The sequence below is a fragment of the Bos grunniens genome, chromosome 15, assembly GCF_055505025.1.
Source record: "Bos grunniens cultivar Pamir isolate PY7600 chromosome 15, Bosgru_T2T1.0, whole genome shotgun sequence".
Lineage (NCBI taxonomy): Eukaryota > Metazoa > Chordata > Mammalia > Artiodactyla > Bovidae > Bos > Bos grunniens.
The window spans coordinates 77,139,085-77,154,744 of NC_141179.1; the positions used below are offsets into that span (position 1 = coordinate 77,139,085).

At 42.5% G+C, this 15,660-nt stretch overlaps 2 protein-coding genes across 21 annotated transcripts in view; one reads left to right on the forward strand and one right to left on the reverse strand.

Moving 5' to 3' along the window:
* Positions 1–1,521: 1,521 nt before the first annotated feature.
* On the reverse strand, positions 1,522–10,502 carry HARBI1 (harbinger transposase derived 1). 4 transcript variants are annotated; one of them, XM_086341454.1, is made up of 3 exons: positions 10,447–10,502; positions 8,576–9,388; positions 1,522–2,421 (listed from the first exon to the last, which is right to left on the reverse strand). In XM_086341454.1, exons 2-3 carry the CDS (start codon positions 9,243–9,245, stop codon positions 2,042–2,044), a joined length of 1,050 nt encoding a protein of 349 aa, XP_086197580.1. In that variant the 5' UTR covers positions 9,246–9,388; positions 10,447–10,502; the 3' UTR covers positions 1,522–2,041. The 4 variants fall into 4 exon arrangements, with proteins under 4 accessions (XP_086197580.1, XP_086197578.1, XP_086197579.1 ...); XM_086341452.1 differs by lacking the exon at positions 10,447–10,502 and adding an exon at positions 10,377–10,416; XM_086341453.1 differs by lacking the exon at positions 10,447–10,502 and adding an exon at positions 10,293–10,416.
* Positions 10,503–10,810: 308 nt separating this feature from the next.
* The window catches only part of ATG13 (autophagy related 13), a 41,837-nt gene continuing 36,987 nt past the window's right edge, over positions 10,811–15,660 (forward strand). For 9 of the 17 annotated variants that reach the window (XM_086341426.1, XM_086341428.1, XM_086341430.1 and 6 more), the window contains exons 1-2: positions 10,811–11,141; positions 11,523–11,635. The gene's annotated coding sequence lies outside the window, so the exon portion shown is untranslated. The remainder of the gene's footprint in view (positions 11,142–11,522; positions 11,636–15,660) is intronic. The other 8 variants (XM_086341427.1, XM_086341429.1, XM_086341432.1 and 5 more) reach the window with 1 other exon arrangement.

Below are 15,660 nucleotides of genomic sequence, written 5' to 3' on the forward strand. Positions count from 1 at the left end.
ACTCTGTGCGACCCCATAGACGGCAGCCCAACAGGCTCCCCTGTCTCTGGGATTCTCCAGGCAAGAACATTGGAGTGGGTTGCCATTTCCTTCTCCAATGCATGAAAGTGAAAAGTGAAAGTGAAGTCGCTCAGTCGTGTTCGACCCTCAGTGACCCCATGGACTGCAGCCCACCAGGCTCCTCCGCCCATGGGGTTTTCCAGGCAAGAGTACTGGAGTGGGGTGCCATCGCCTTTTCCATTAGTCTGTTTAGCACTCAGAAATTACCTTTGGTGTGCAAGTAACAGACTTGAAATTGCTAATGAAATCGCCCCTAGACTGTTCTTCCCATTGAGGCTTCCTGTCACCAACTAATGAGTTAAGCTGTAAAACCCCCAATTTCCCTTTAATGTAGTTTTTGAAGGCTAAAAGGCTAGGCACTTTTCAAGATTACACTCCACCTTGCCACTTAACATGCACAGATGGCAGTAAGCCTTTCCTCTTGCAATATTCATAATGGAACCAAAACTTTATAGGGAAAAATACCCATCTCAGGAAACTTGGAAAGACAGAGTTAAAATATTGTCTTATGAGGGAGACAAAGCAAGCCTGGGTCACAAGTTAAAACTTCACAAAGGAAAAAAAAACAACAAAACATAACCAGGCACCTCTATTTCATAATGAATAGAACTAAAGTTTCCAGTCTCCTCTTCCTTGTCCACTCCCAGCTCAATGATCACTATACTTGTCAAGCTCCACCTCCTGCCAAATGGACCCACTCTTTATAGAGTAGGATGGTGATGGGAAATAGCATTTGGAGTAGAAATAAACAGCAGATAATAATCCATAATTGTTTTTAATCTTGAGGCTGAGTCACCCTCGATTTATTTCCAAATTTCTTCTGTCATCAGCTGTTCATTTCTTTACTTTGAAAATCACCAGATTAACACTGCCAGAGGCAGGTAGGAAAAGATCCAAGAGGACAATTCAGAGTGATCACATGGTGAGTGGCTGAGAAACCAGGAACAAAACAAACCTCAGGAAAGTCTCTTTTTGGTCCCAGCAAAGGCACCAATGTGTGAACCTAATTCACACTTTCATTATTCCAATCGGGTTATTTTTATATCAGTATAATTTTAGAATAAGACTTGGTGGGGGATTATTTATTTCCTGAGAAATTCTGTCCATCACTTTGCACACAAGATAATTCAAGTAGATCTAACTTCAAAATTAATTTCAAATCAAGGAATTATATCCCTTTTACCGCTCTTTTTTTCTTAATACTTTATTCCATCAGGGTCTTTAGATCCTCTGTAAAAGTGTAAGCTTTCTGTTTTATCTATATTTGACTTGTCTTTTTTAAGCTGATTGAATTCCTAAACCCACTTAACCTTTAGCACCTACTCAGGGTTGGAAGTAGGAGATTGGAGTCCACATGTTCTCCTTGGGAGCTAGGTCCAAGTCAGCTCAATTACTGCAGACAGATTAAGATGGAGGTTTCAGACTGTCCCTCACATCTTCTTAAAAACACACACTGCAAGCTCAGATTAGTAGCCGTTTATTTATGTCAGAAGCCCATTCCCCAGCTGAAAATCACTCTTCACACTTGCCTCATATTATGTCTTCATAGGTAGGAAATTAGAAAAGCTAAAATACCATCCAAATAATTCAGGACAAATATTGCTTTCTTTTGAAATCTCTAGATAATTGCAACAAACAAAGCGTTCGTCTGGCTAGATGCTGTTTTCCTCTTTGATTCTGTAAGCATGAAATAAATGTCTACAACCAAGGAACTTTCAATTGAGTGAATGGTGCTAACCTGGTGTTCAGTGCATAGCAGGGAACTGTTGGTCTTGGGGGTTTCTGTTTAGTTAATAAATTTGCAAATGAATCAAGATATTCTGGTGTTGACCCAACCCTTCTAAAACACGCAGATTATATATCAGTTTGTGACAAGTGTCCACACACTCAGTCATGCTAGGCGATGGGACTGTGGAGGGGGTACTGAGAGGGGAAGTTTGTCACAGCTCCTGGAAAGCCTCGCTCCTCCCCACCTTCCACATTAGCTGAAGTGAGTGAGCATCAGCTCTTGACGGATACGATCAGCCTCCAGGTCCAAGGACTCCATGTGCTCATATTCCTCCTCGGGGGGCTGTTCCACCGGGCCGGTCACTGGAGAGGACCACACATCCATCCCGTGCTCCAGGGAGATGTTGTGGAGGACGCAGCAGGCCAGGATGATGTGGCTGGACTTCTCCGGGGAGTACTGCAGTGCCCCCTTGGATCCATCCAGGCAGCGGAATCGGGAGCAGAGCGTTCGGAAGGTCTTCTCAATCACACTGTGAGTTGCAGAATGGGCCATGTTATAGCGATATTCAGCTGGAGTTTCAGGAATGTGAAGTGGGGTCATGAGCCAGGTGCGGAGAAAGAAGGAACTGTCACCTGTGGGGAAGGCCCAAAGAAATCACAGATGTTTATAACTGGATTACAAACAAAAAAAGAAAAGCCAGGTGCATATACTGGAGAAGGCAGTGGCACCCCACTGCAGTACTCTTGCCTGGAAAATCCCATGGACGGAGGAGCCTGGTAGGCTGCAGTCCATGGGGTCACTAAGAGTCGGACACGACTGAGTGACTTCACTTTCACTTTTCACTTTCATGCATTGGAGAAGGAAATGGCACCCACTCCAGTGTTCTTGCCTGGAGAATCTCAGGGACGGGGGAGCCTGGTGGGCTGCCATCTATAGGGTCGCACAGGGTCAGACACGACTGAAGTGACTTAGCAGCAGGTGCATATACAGAGAATGGACAAGAATATGTAACTGTTTCTGGAGCCAAAGCAGAGCAGGGAAACAGAGAGAGAAATGCTGTGGTATAGAGAAGGCATGCCTATGTCAGGAGCAGGAAGACAGGCATCTTGGCTGGGAATACCCTTGGTTAAAACCAACAGGGAAAAAAAGCTGACATGGCTAAAGAAAGCTAAGTCTGATGGAATGTGGGATGGAGGTGAAAGCACTGGAGCAAATGAAATTCTTGAATATTCTTTTTTTTCGCCGTGATATGTGGCTTATGAGATCCTAGTTGCCTGACCAGGGATTGAACCTGGGCCCCCAGCAGCAGAAGCACAGAGTCCTAACCACTGGACTTCTAGGCAATTCCAGGATTTTCTAAATTCAGAGATATTGTTCTAAAATAAAAGGTTAGTTTAAACTATCACATAGCAAGCCAATCTTTAAAATCTCTAGGGACTTCCCTGGTGGTCCAGTGACCAAGACTCTGTACTCCCAATGCAGGGGCCCCAGGTTCAATCCTTGGTCAGGGAACTAGATCCCACATGCCACAACTAAGAGTTTGTATGCCACAACTAAAGATCCCCCAGCTGCAACTAAGACCCAGAGTGGCCAAATAAATAAACATTTTAAAATAAAATAAAATCTCTAAAGAGCAAGAGTGCAAGAGAGAAATAGGAAGTTCTGCCAGAAGACCTCAAAACATTTATGAGGAAAAAAATCTCTAACTTTACCATTAAAATGTCAGGTATGAAGGCATTACCAGGCGATTTCAGAGGATTTTATAGACAATAATCATTCATTCTTCCAGTGCTCAGGAGAATAAAAGTGCCAGCAGAGATGTTCTGCCAACCTAGAAATCACACTCATTAGGACCACACCTTTGTAACAGAGGAACTGGTAGAATTTCACATTAACAAGGAAAGCATAAATATAATGATGCAAATAATAACAGTCAGGGATAGGGAAGTAAAATCAGAAGTCAATTAAAATTATATACACAAGGCATCTCCTTTAAATGACTTCTGCACCAATGATCCTGGGAAGCACTACAAACAAAACCGGTGTGCAGTGTCCCATTACAATAGCACAATGTTTCTACAATGTTTACTTGTCTTGATTCACTAAATTTGGAAGGTGAAATGTCTCAGATAGAAGCACAAACCCTTAGAAATTTGAGACAAATAGACCTAAGGAATACCAGCTTGCATACTTGTTGTGTTCCTCACCCACCATCAATTTCAGTAAATAGTTATGGACTGTTCAGAGAGTGCTAGGCACTGTTCCAAATATATAGAACTCCTTTCTTTTAGGAGCTTACATTTCCAAGAACTGTGTTAACTTTAAATGCAGTTTTTTAACTAAAAACATTACTGAGATATTGACATATAACACTGTATTAGTTCTAGGTAGACTGGATTAACTTTAATTTTTTAAAATTTATTTGCGGCCGCACTGGGTCCTCATTGCCGTGCGCCGGCTTTCTCTAGACGTGGTGAGCAGAGGCCACTCTCTAGTTGCGGCGTATGAGCTTCTCGTTGCAGTGGCTTCTCTTGTTGCGAAGCCCTGGCTCCAGGCACGAGGGCTTCAGTAGTTGTGGTTTCCGGGCTCTAGAGCAGAGGCTCAATAGTTGTGTCACACGGGTTTAGTTGCTCTGTGGCATGTGGAATTTCCCCGGATTAGGGATCAAACTCATGTTTCCTGCGTTGGCAGCTGGATTCTTTACCACTGAGCCACCAGGGAAGCCCCTGGATTAACTTTAAGTATCTGAGATATCAAATATCTTCAAATTGTATATTTGGCTGACTTTTTTCCTCCTAAGTACAACCTTCTTTAATTGAACTTGTCCCTAATATATACTGTATATAAGCAACTGATGTTATAAGTCATAATGAAAATAATATCTATGACACTGAATACCTACTATGTAGTAGGCATTGTATTATCTCTTTTCCAATTCCAGCTCTGCCAGGCAGATATTATTGAACTCATTTTATAAATGAGAAAATAAAAATATATGTCGGCCATCCTATGATCTGTCAGGCACAGGAAGAGGAAGGAGCTAGTCAACTAATGCTAATAATGTCAGACGCAGAGTCACTAAAACAATGGTATAATGCTGCAAGAGACAATTAAAAAACATTTAAGATGGATGTTGAGGGACTTCCCTGGCAGTCCAGTGGTTAGGACTCTGTGTTTCCAAGGCTGGGGGAATGTGGGTTTGATCCCTGGTCAGGGCACTACGATCCCACATGCCTCGTGGACAACAAATAAATAAATAAAAAGATGAATGTGAAAACACAGACATGCTAAATATTTGTTAAATGTCACTCTAAGAAACAATATGAGCTTTAATTGGGTAAACATACAAGATCAGCTAGTTAGTGGTGACCTTTTATAAAACGCCCCATCACCATTAACTGGTTATAATCCAGAAAGACAGACACTCAGGAGGGGATTAGGATCAGAATTGCTAAACAGATTATAATTGCTTATATGATCAGTCATCCAAGAGACATTCTGGCAGAGCTTACCCGAAGCTGCTTAACAGGACTAGGTCAAGAGCTGAAGGAATAACTCGGGCTGAACTGTGTGTAGGAGCAGGTACATTTAGAGAAGAAGAATTAGCTGATGCCCTCTGAAGGGGCAGACAAGAATGACATGAAGGCATGACACCCAAGGTGAAAATATGCTCAACAAACAAACAAAACCCAAGGGGGAATCACAGCTAGTTCTAGGTTTAGCAAATCTAGAACCGCTCTACAAATCTGATGGTGTACTTAAGATACAATCAGTCATCTTATCTCTCTTTTTTTTCAACATCTTGTCATTCCTCGGAATCCTACCAGTTTTCCCTATATGTGAAACCAGTGTTTTCCAACCATCTATTCATTACAAATAATTTGGGCCACCTGATAAAAATGATGATGGGATTCTTTTCTTGAAGAATCTCATTTCTGAAGTCTGAAGTGGGTCCCTTTATTTTAAACAAATTTCCCAGATAGAGGACTTCCCTGGTGGTCCAGTGGTTAAGAATTCACCTTGCCATGCAGGGGATAAGGGTTCGATCCTCGGTCGGGGAACTGAGACCCCACATGCTGAGGGGCCGCCTGTACACTGTCACAACGCAGCCGGTACTCTGGAGCCCATGCTCCACCACTAGAGAAGAGCCCATGTGCCCAGTGCCTCAACTAAGACTTGACGCAGCCAAAAATAAGTACATACATTTTAAAAATTCCCCAGATAACTCTTTTTGATCTGTAAAAATTGTGAAACACTACACTAGTTCACATGTTTTCAAACTAGTTTGCCTGTTACAGCTCATGGAGGCTTTTCAAAGGATCTGTGCTAGAACTGAGGATACTAAAGGAATTAATTTCCATAGCATCAACTTCTGTGGGTATACTTCCCTGGCATCATTAGTGTCTAGCATGTGGCCGGGTACCAAAACTGGCCTTAATAAACATCTGTTAAGTGTGGTTGAAATGTTTCCGTCTCTCCCACTTGCACTCTTTCTGTCAAGAGGGCAATCAGAAAAATACATAAAAATTTGTCCAAATTTTTACGTATTTTCAACTATGTCCTGTAAACAGCTGAAAAACTACTTTAAAGCCATAATTCCAACTGAAACTGGGGTCCCCAATTGTGAAGGAAAAGAAAATCAGTGATTGGTACATGACCTTGAAGTCCTAGCAAAAAGACCATTTGCCAAATAGAGTAACTCCTCATAAGATTCATTCTAAAAAAAATAAACACAAATGGCACAGATGTTCTGTGCCTTAATTTCCTCTTCTGTGAAAATGCTGACATTAGCATATAACTCCTTACAAGTTTTTATAAGGATTAAGTGAGATAATCCAAGGCAAAGTACTTCCAAGATCGCCTGACTAACTTGACTAACGTGCTCAGTCATTTCTAGCTGGCGTTAGAGTTAGGGTACCCAGGTGATGTCACAAGAAATCAGCTTGGAACCCAAGTACTTCCCCAGCTGTGGAAGAAGAAGCTGGATGAGACATTTGCAGTCTTTCCCTCTCTTCTTGGTATGAGTTGATTGAAAACAGAATTTACAAATTCAGACTAGGCAAAAGGCGGGATTAACACAAACATCCAGTAAGGCAATGAGAAGGCGATGTACTGGCAACAGTGTAGAAGCGACAACTGAAGAGAATCAGTTCATCTCCAAGCTGTTGCCCATGGTGCCCTGGCAGTGCCAAACCAGCCAGTGTGACAGTGGTCTCTTTTCACCTGGAAGGGGGGAAGGGTTCTTTTTCTTTTTTTGACCACCTTGTCAGGCATGTGGGATCTTATTTCTTCGACCAGGAATCAAACCTGAATCCCACGCATTGGAAGCACAGAATTTTAACCACTGGACTTCTGGCAAAGTCCCAGGGAAGGTTTTTCTTTAACTGTCAGTAAGCACATTAAAGAAAAAAAAATTCCTGGGCATCTATTACATGTGAAACACTGCATAACAAGCATGTGCAGTGCAGACTGGCCTTAATAAACCAGGTTAAGATTCATGGTTTTGAAAGGTCTTCTGATGCTTAATGTGCTCCTTCATCTCTCACATATGTTGTATACAAGATAACCCCTGTCTTGTTGCTCACAAAAAGAGCAGTGCTTTAAAAATAAAACAAAAAGAAAGCTGCCAGGCTTGAGGGTTTCATCACTGCTAACTAACTGTATTCCTCTCAGCTCTACAGTCACATTGGTTTGCACTGCTTCGTACCGAATGGGTTCTTGTTCTACTCAGATTATTAAGCCTGGCTTTCCGAGGGCACTTGGGCAGGCAGGTCTATGAAGCGAGTTTCCATAAGAACTGTATAAACGCACTGTCTACTGTCATTTTCATATAGACGTCATGGAGACAGTCACCGATGGCAAAAAGAATACATGTGCACAATACTTCAGAGTGAACTTGCGTATATATTCCCTAATCCTAACAACAGATATTACTGCCCTTAGCATTACTTTCACTATTTTACAGACGATAAAAATGAAGGCTCTGGGACTTCCCTGGTGGTCCAGGGGTTAAGACTCCATGCTCCCAATGCACAGGACCCAGGTTCGATCCCTGGTCAGGCAACTAGATCCCACACGCCTCAACAAAGATTCCATGTACTACAACTAAGACTGGCGCAGCCAAATAAATTCTAACAAGTTAAGGCTCAATCGTATGAAGGTACTGTATTTAACCAGATCTGCACTGATAAGTACTTTGGCTTTATTTAAGGGGAATTTTTGTTGTTGCTACTGTTGTTTGGGACTACAAAATACTGTTGTTATGCAAGTTCCTGTGTGTAATTTTGTCTTACATATTTCTGAATATGTACCTCCAAGATAAATTCTTAGAAGAACTGAGTCAAATCATATGTTTTTAAATGTTAGTGTCTTTTGGGACTTCCCTGGTGGTCCAGTGGTTAAGCATACACCTTCCAATGCTGGGAACTCAGGCTCGATCCCTGGTCCAGAAACCAAGATCTCACGTGCCGAGGGGCAACTAAGCCCACGTGCAGCAACTCCAGAGAAGGCCCTGAACCTAGAGAAGCCCTCACACTGCAAGGAAGAGCCTGTGTGCCCCAACTAAGACCCCACACAGCCAAATAAATAGATAAATATTTTTTATTGTTAATAAGTGTCTTTTAAATGTTGATTTAAAAAAATTAGGGCTCAGAGAGTTCTCAACCGAGGTCATGTTGAAAAGAGAACAGGACTGAGACTCAGGTCTATAGACCTCCATATTTCATTCTACTGTCCCAGGTATTTTTTCACTATCTACAGAATGAAGCATTTATACCTCAGACTTACCAAGAAGCCAGCTCTCTTTGTGCATCCCAGCTTCAAACTGACTGCTGAGAGAAGACTGCTGTAGCACAACACAGTCTTGGAGGCTCCCTGGCCAGCTTGTCTCCACAGTCATCAGTGCCCCTCTGATGTCACACACCATCAGGCAATTTAAAGAATGAAGACCTTTACGGTTCACATAGGAAAGGTCTTCAGCATTTGGTGCCTTGATTGCTACATGCATACAGTCAACTACCCCTATGACTCCTGGTATCCCTGCCAACCCATAGAATTCATCCTTCAGAGCCTGCACAGAGGCTTCATCAGCTGGAAAGTGGATGAACTGTGAAGCTCTTTCCACAAGCGCCTCAGTGACGTTGGCAACACATCGACTCATAGATGCCTGACTGATTCCAATAGCGTCTCCCATCCGAGTCTGGAAGGAACCTGAGGTATAGAAGCCCAGTGCTGCAAGGATCTGTGTCTCTGGGCTAATAGCCCTGGATCTCTGAGTAGGTCTAGAAAGGCTCGCCCCCAAGAGCTCCACCAAGTAATAAATGAACTGTCGTGGAAACCCATACATGGACATCAAGTATTCATCCGTCACATCATCCAGCTTAAAGCGGTCCAATGTCCGGTGACCTCGGCCATATAGCAAGAGATCACAGTCAAGTACTGTTATTGGTATAGCCATGGTACATGTAAATGTTGTTTCTTTCCCTCCGTTATTTTTCCTGAACTCTTTCCAGTGAAGATGCTGATGAAAGAAAGTATTTAAGTGTCAGAATTCAACGGCTAACCGTCATTTAAGTGGCTGTGCTATTTATAATCTTCTCTCTGTAAAGGTTAAACAAAACAAAACAAAACAAGAAAGACGTTAGAAACCCACCAAAGACTTTAAAGCGATTCAAAGACCACAACAGATTCTTTTCTCAAATTTCCATTTTGTTCAAGCAAAAGGTGCTATAACTGTAACTCTGGGTTTTTCTCCACTAACTCACGACCACAGGACGGGCTTGCTTTGGCTTGGAGAATGGGAGTCGAGTATTGGTGGCTCATTTAGTGCCTGCCTGGTACTTGAACTGCTTTCCTCCTAGCTCAGTTGGTTAAAGAATCTGCCTGCAACGCAGGAGACCCAGGTTAAATTCCTGGGTTGGGAAGATTCTCCGGAGAAGGAACTGGCAACCCATTCCAGTATTCTTGCCTGGAGAATCCTATGGACAGAGAAGCCTGGCAGGCTACAGTCCATGGGGTCGCAAGAGTCGGACACGACTTAGCAACTAAACCACCACAACTTGAATTGGGAAGAGCAAAAGGTTAATGGAGGTGATGGCATAATTATTCACAAAGTAAGAGGTCTGCTCCTAAGTAGACAGGCCACGAAGCCGCTGACAGACGTCATAAGTACTCAGGACAGAGATTAGTCACGGCGGGATTCATGACCCAAACCCTTCTGACTCCACAGGATAAGTAAGGGGTAAAGAGACGCGGGGCGGGCGGGGGTGGGGGGTGGTGGTGTTCAAACCCGTCTAACAGGGAAGGGGCAAAAAAAAAAAAAAAAACCCGCCCACGACCCAGGCTGGTCGAGGGAGATTACGTGCTTTTAACAGAAGGCTTTCCCCTCACCCCAAGAAACCCAAATCGTGAGGCTGAGGGCTAGGAAGCAGAGAAGACCAGGCAGGTGGGAAGGAAGGCGCAGAAGAGGAGGCTGGGAGAGCTAGGGGCTGACAGGCGACTCCACCTCAAAGGCTTTGAAAAGCTGACTTAGAAGTGGATACGGAAGTGTGATGGTCCCGGCCCAAGTCAGCCGAGGCCGCTCACCCACCTCTCCGCGGCTGCCAGGTTACCCGTCACACTCCCCACCCACCCAGCCCAGCCCGGCCCGCCTCCGGAACCTGCGGCCGAAGACGAGCCGCCACGGCGCTCAGTGCAGGCCCCGCCCCTCCGCGTCAGCGCCCGCCCCGAGCCGCGTCCTCTCTGCGGCCGCCGCCGCGATCTGCGATTCGTCAGCGCACATTCCACACACGGCCCAAGCTTTCGCGCTCTTCCAACCCCCGTCTTCCCCCCGCCGCTGGGTTTACCCCTTTCTTTTCTGAGACCCTTGAAGAGATTGGGGACTCAGACTTTGGTAAGGAAACCAGTTTTTACGGACACATCAAAGAGGAAGAAGATTAAGTAGGGCATCCACTTTGTAGAGAAAGTGCGACTGATGTTAGGTAGCTGTACTTCCCCCGTAGCCCTCTTCCTCCCCCAGCCGTCACCGAAGCGGATGAAAACAAACACTAGCGATGGCGGCGCCGGGAAGCGACCAGTGGCTGGGCTTAAGGCAGGAGTGATCGCTTGAGCTGTGAGGGAAGCCTTGAAGAGCGCCTTGTAGACGTGAGTGCGACGACTCGCGCAGTCTTGGGAACGAAACTCCCGGGGCCTGCGAGCCACGAGGCTTCCGAGGTGTGAGGTATTATCTGCGACCCGTGCTGTCACTGCAGCTCCGGAGCGCAGAGCCCTCAGGCAGGAGGCGCAGCTGGCCGGCCCCAGGCCCCGGCCTCCGTAATGAGAGCCCCGAGCCACTCTCTGTGTCGCAGCTTCACAGGTACTAACTTGAGGGAATACCCCCCGCCCCCGGGTCTCCCAGCGCCCCCGGGTCTCTCAGCGCCCCCGGGTGGGAGGCTATGGATCTGCGGCCTGTCGCGTACCTCCTGGCGAAGCCGAAGCCTGCTAGCTGTAGGTCAGTCCCCTGAGCTTTCTTTGGGAAGTCGGGTCAGTGTAGGCCCCATTGGCCCTTGATCATTCCCAGTCCTTACCAAGATCCCCAGAGCTTCTGACTACTTTCTCAGTTCTTTGGGTTAAATCGTAAGGCTTTTCTGGAGGGAATTTGTGGGACCATACCTCTGTGGTTGGGTACCAGTATGAAAAAGATAGATTTTCAGTCAATCAAGATTTGTTGAGTGCTAAATATGTACTCCGCGTGTAGGTGAGGGAGACTGTTGACTAGTGAAAAAAGGGACCCAAGGTTCACGACTCTCTTACTGGCAGTGGAACGACCTGTGGAAACCTGCGATCCATTCTCATTAAATAAATTTCTGGGTAAGTGGCCAAGCACCTTCTTGGGATTCATCACTAACTTATCTCAGTTTTCACTTTCCCAGTCAGTTATTTACCAAGTTTTCCTGATCAATTCATGCAGCGTTTCACTTTTAGTATTTCTTCCTCTTCTGGCCATCCCACAGCCAGAGAGAAAGGGGTGTAAGGTGGGGCGGTGGGATAGGGGGGGGAGATAGGAATGAACGAATATGTGAAGAACAAAAGTACCTATTTTTTCATTATAATTAGTTTAATACGTTTAAAAGTCATCTCCTAAGGTGGTAGAATTTATTGAACACTTCAGTGGGAGATGTGCAATAATATAATAAGCAACAGATCCTTTCTTTACACTAAATTAACTCCAGGTTGTTGTGCATTGTTTTATGTTAGTCCTTTTCAAAAAATAGGTAAATATTGTGGCTCCAACTAAATTATAAGTTTTTCTTTGTTTCTTTAAACTCCATTGTTCAGCTGAGCAGAAGTCTTGTTAAATGCTTGCGGAATGGAATCCTGAGTTAGTATTTTTAATACCTAGTGGATGATGAATAAGTGCTAAAGCAAGTGTCATATATACTCATCTGTATAGTAGAATGTGTGTAGTTAATTCTCTTGCTGTTTTCAAATTGTACGCCTTTGGGTCTAAAGTTAAGACTGCTATGGCAACTTTTGAGATTTATATTTCATGAAAGTTGCAATTACTGTACTTACACCTAACAGTTCCTGTTGTATGTTTGTATTTTTTTCCTTGGGTTGTTATTAAGATCTGCAAAAACTACAGGTCTGCAGCTATTAAATAATCCAAATTATATTTTTTTTATTTAAGGCCTAGGAATCAGCTGGACACAATTCAGTCTTACTATATACACATCCTGGGGCTGTACTGTATGGAGGTAGAGGGCAATAATCTCTTTTTTCCCATTGTCTTACCTGCTTGCATCTACTCAACTGCCTTAGCTTATGACCTCCATGACCCAGAACAAGGTGTCAATAGTCTAAATGCAAAAAGAAGCCTAAGACATTAATATTGAACTTCCAAAGACCTGATTATACATGAGTGAGTTTTCAAAGATAATTTTGACTAATCAGAAAATGCAACCACTATAGAACTTATTGCTCTCACTTGATAAGGTTCATTACAGTTGTTCTGCAGTTACATTTTGTTCCAGCTGTAGTGGAAGTTACTTATTTCGGAATTTTCACCTGGAGGGAATTTATTTAATCTTAGTAATACCTGGAAATCCCTAAAACTTTATTTTTAAATATTTATTTTACTTTTTAAACACTTTTTACTTTATTATAGAAGAGATGAAAATGACATCATAACACTATGGTTGGAGCACTGCTTAGATCCCAGAGAATGAAGAGTACACCTAAAAAATTCTTCACTGTTATGACCCTTTATTATTCAACTTCAGTGTTTTTCTTTTTTAATGAAAAAAGGTACAGAAACTCACTAATAAGAAATACAAGTTATTCAGGTAATATTTGAATTACCATATTGTTTAAGACTCTCTTGACTTGTTTATTGACTTGAGAGTCTTAAAATATGTATACTAAAAGTTTATTCTTGGACAAAGCTTACCTAAACTTTAAGTGTGGATGATTTAGAAGTAATTTCCAGTTTTCGGTGATGAGTTAAATAAGGTGAATTTCCATAGGGCACCATCTTTTCTTGCATGGATTTAATAGAGGAGAGAGTTCATGGGGTTTTGATCTTTGCCTCCTCTTTGTTAAATCATAGACAACAATAAAAACAGCAAGTAGTCACTGATGGTATAAAGGCAGTGTAGCCAGGGAGAATACAAAGAAGGCTAGCTAGTCCACTATGACCAAGGGGAATAGAGAAAGTTTTCTTGGAAATTCTCTAGCGGTCCAGTGGTTAGGACTCTGAACTTGCCCTGCAGGAGCCATGGGTTCTGTCCCTAGTTGGGGAACTAAGATCCCTCATGCCACGCAGCAGACAGATGAAAAAAAAGAAAGAAACTTAAAAATTTAGGTTTTAAAATTAGTTTTAAATTGTTTTTAACTGTAGAGTAAATGTGGCCCAGTTTACTCGTGAAATCCCTGAAGTGCCAGAGTAAGTGGCACCAGAAATTTAGATTTGCCCTGGTTGTGTCCCCCATATGCCCTTGGTTACAAGTGATGGGATAAGAGGATAAGAGGGACCTTCCCCGGTGGTCCAGTGGTTAAGACTGAGCTTCTACTGCAGGGGGCATGGGTTTCATTGCTGGTCAGGAAACTAAGATCCTGCATGGCCTGACACAGCCAAAAAAAATTAGTAAATAAGAGAAAGGATAAGATCGTGAATCACTATTACATAGAAAAACAACTAAATTAACATGGAATAGTTAATCTGTCAATAGTTTCTTAGTAAAAGTAAAGGTAAATAAAGAATTTATAAGCAACCTAGATGTCAACCGACAGATGAATGGATCAACTAGTTATGGTACATATATTCAATGCAATATTACTCAGCCATAAAAAGGAATCAATCTGAGTTAGTTCTAGTGAGGTGAATGGACCTGGAGCCTGTTATACAGAGTGAAATAAGTCAGAAAAACAAATATCATGTATTAATGTATATATATGGAATGTAGAAAAATGGTACTGATGAACCTGTTTGCAGGGCAGAAAGAGAGGCTCAGACATCGAGAACAAACTTACGAATACAGCGAGGGGAGGCCCCGGATGAACTGAGAGAGTAGTGTTGAAATATATACATTACCATGTGCAAAATAAATAGATGATGGAAAGTTGCTGTATAACACAGAGAGCTTAGCCTGGTGCTCTGTGACAACCTAGAGGGGTGGGATGCGGTGGGAGGTGGGAGGGGGAGGTTCAAAAGGGAGGGGCCATCTGTATACCTATGGCTGATTCATGTTGTTTTATGGCAGAAACCAACACAACATTGTAAAGCAATTATCCTCCAATTAAAAATAAATTATCCTCCAATTATAAATAAAATTTAAAAATATTATGTAAATTTTAAAAAGGAATTTATAGAAGTGATAACCCAGGATTCTTGATTTGGAAGATACTGCTTTCACATTCGACTTTTGATTCATACAAATGTAAAAGAAAGAAAGTTAAAAATCGTATTATACCCTCAGGCTTAAGCTTTGTACCCAGCCTCACCTTCCTTCTGTGTTGCCCACAGCTATCAGGTCATTGGAAGATATTATATTGAGAAATACTTGCAGAGGTTTAGAAGTCTTGTTTTAAGTATAAGCTTAAGGGGGTTTTTACCCTTTAATCTATTTCTGTTGGATTTTTCAAGAAATCAGATATTGGCCTTATTTATTCTTTGGACTAGTTTTTAAATTGTTCATAATTAATCAGACACAGCTTTTATCTTTATTCCCACCTCCCATTTTCTGTTGGTTTATTTTACTCTGGTTTCTTAAATTGGATACTTATTTGAGGCTTTTGTTTTTTTTAGTTATAAATGCATTTAAGGCTGTAAATTTTCTTCTGACTTCTTTGTCTCATTTGTTGTCAAATATTCTTCATTTTGTTAATTTCTCGATCATTTGTAACTGTTTTTATTTCAATATTTATTATAAAAAGATTTCTATTGTATACATAGTTAACTTTTTATTATGTTTCTAGTTTGCTTGGAAAGAAAATTTTTTAGATGGTCAAGAACATGATCAATTTATGGTGTCCCTTGAACTGAGAACCCTCATGCCACACTGCGTGACCTAAAAATTTTTTTTTAATAAAATAAAAACAAAACTCTATGTTAAAAATTAGAAAACATAGAAATTATTTTTTCAGTGATCAATGTTAACTTTTCCCAGTTTTAAGGGCTAGAGCTATTATCTGGGATCATTTTTGTATGTTGTCTTGCCAAATTATTCAGCTTTTGCTTTAAAATTATTTGCCTCTTCCTTTTGGAGAGGGAAATGGCAACCCGCTCCAGTATTCTTGCCTGGAGAATCCCATGGACAGAGGAGCCTGGCGGGCTACAGTCCACAGGGTCACAAAGAGTCGGGCACGACTGAGCGAGTTCACTTTCGCTTCTTTAT

Bases quoted from the DNA above. Each gene is read 5' to 3' on its own strand.
- HARBI1 (XM_086341454.1), bottom strand. From the start codon at position 9,245: ATGGCTATACCAATAACAGTACTTGACTGTGATCTCTTGCTATATGGC. The intron at 2,422-8,575 runs GTAAGTCTGAGG...CCTTCCCCACAG, and splicing joins CAAAGAGAGCTGGCTTCTTG to GTGACAGTTCCTTCTTTCTC.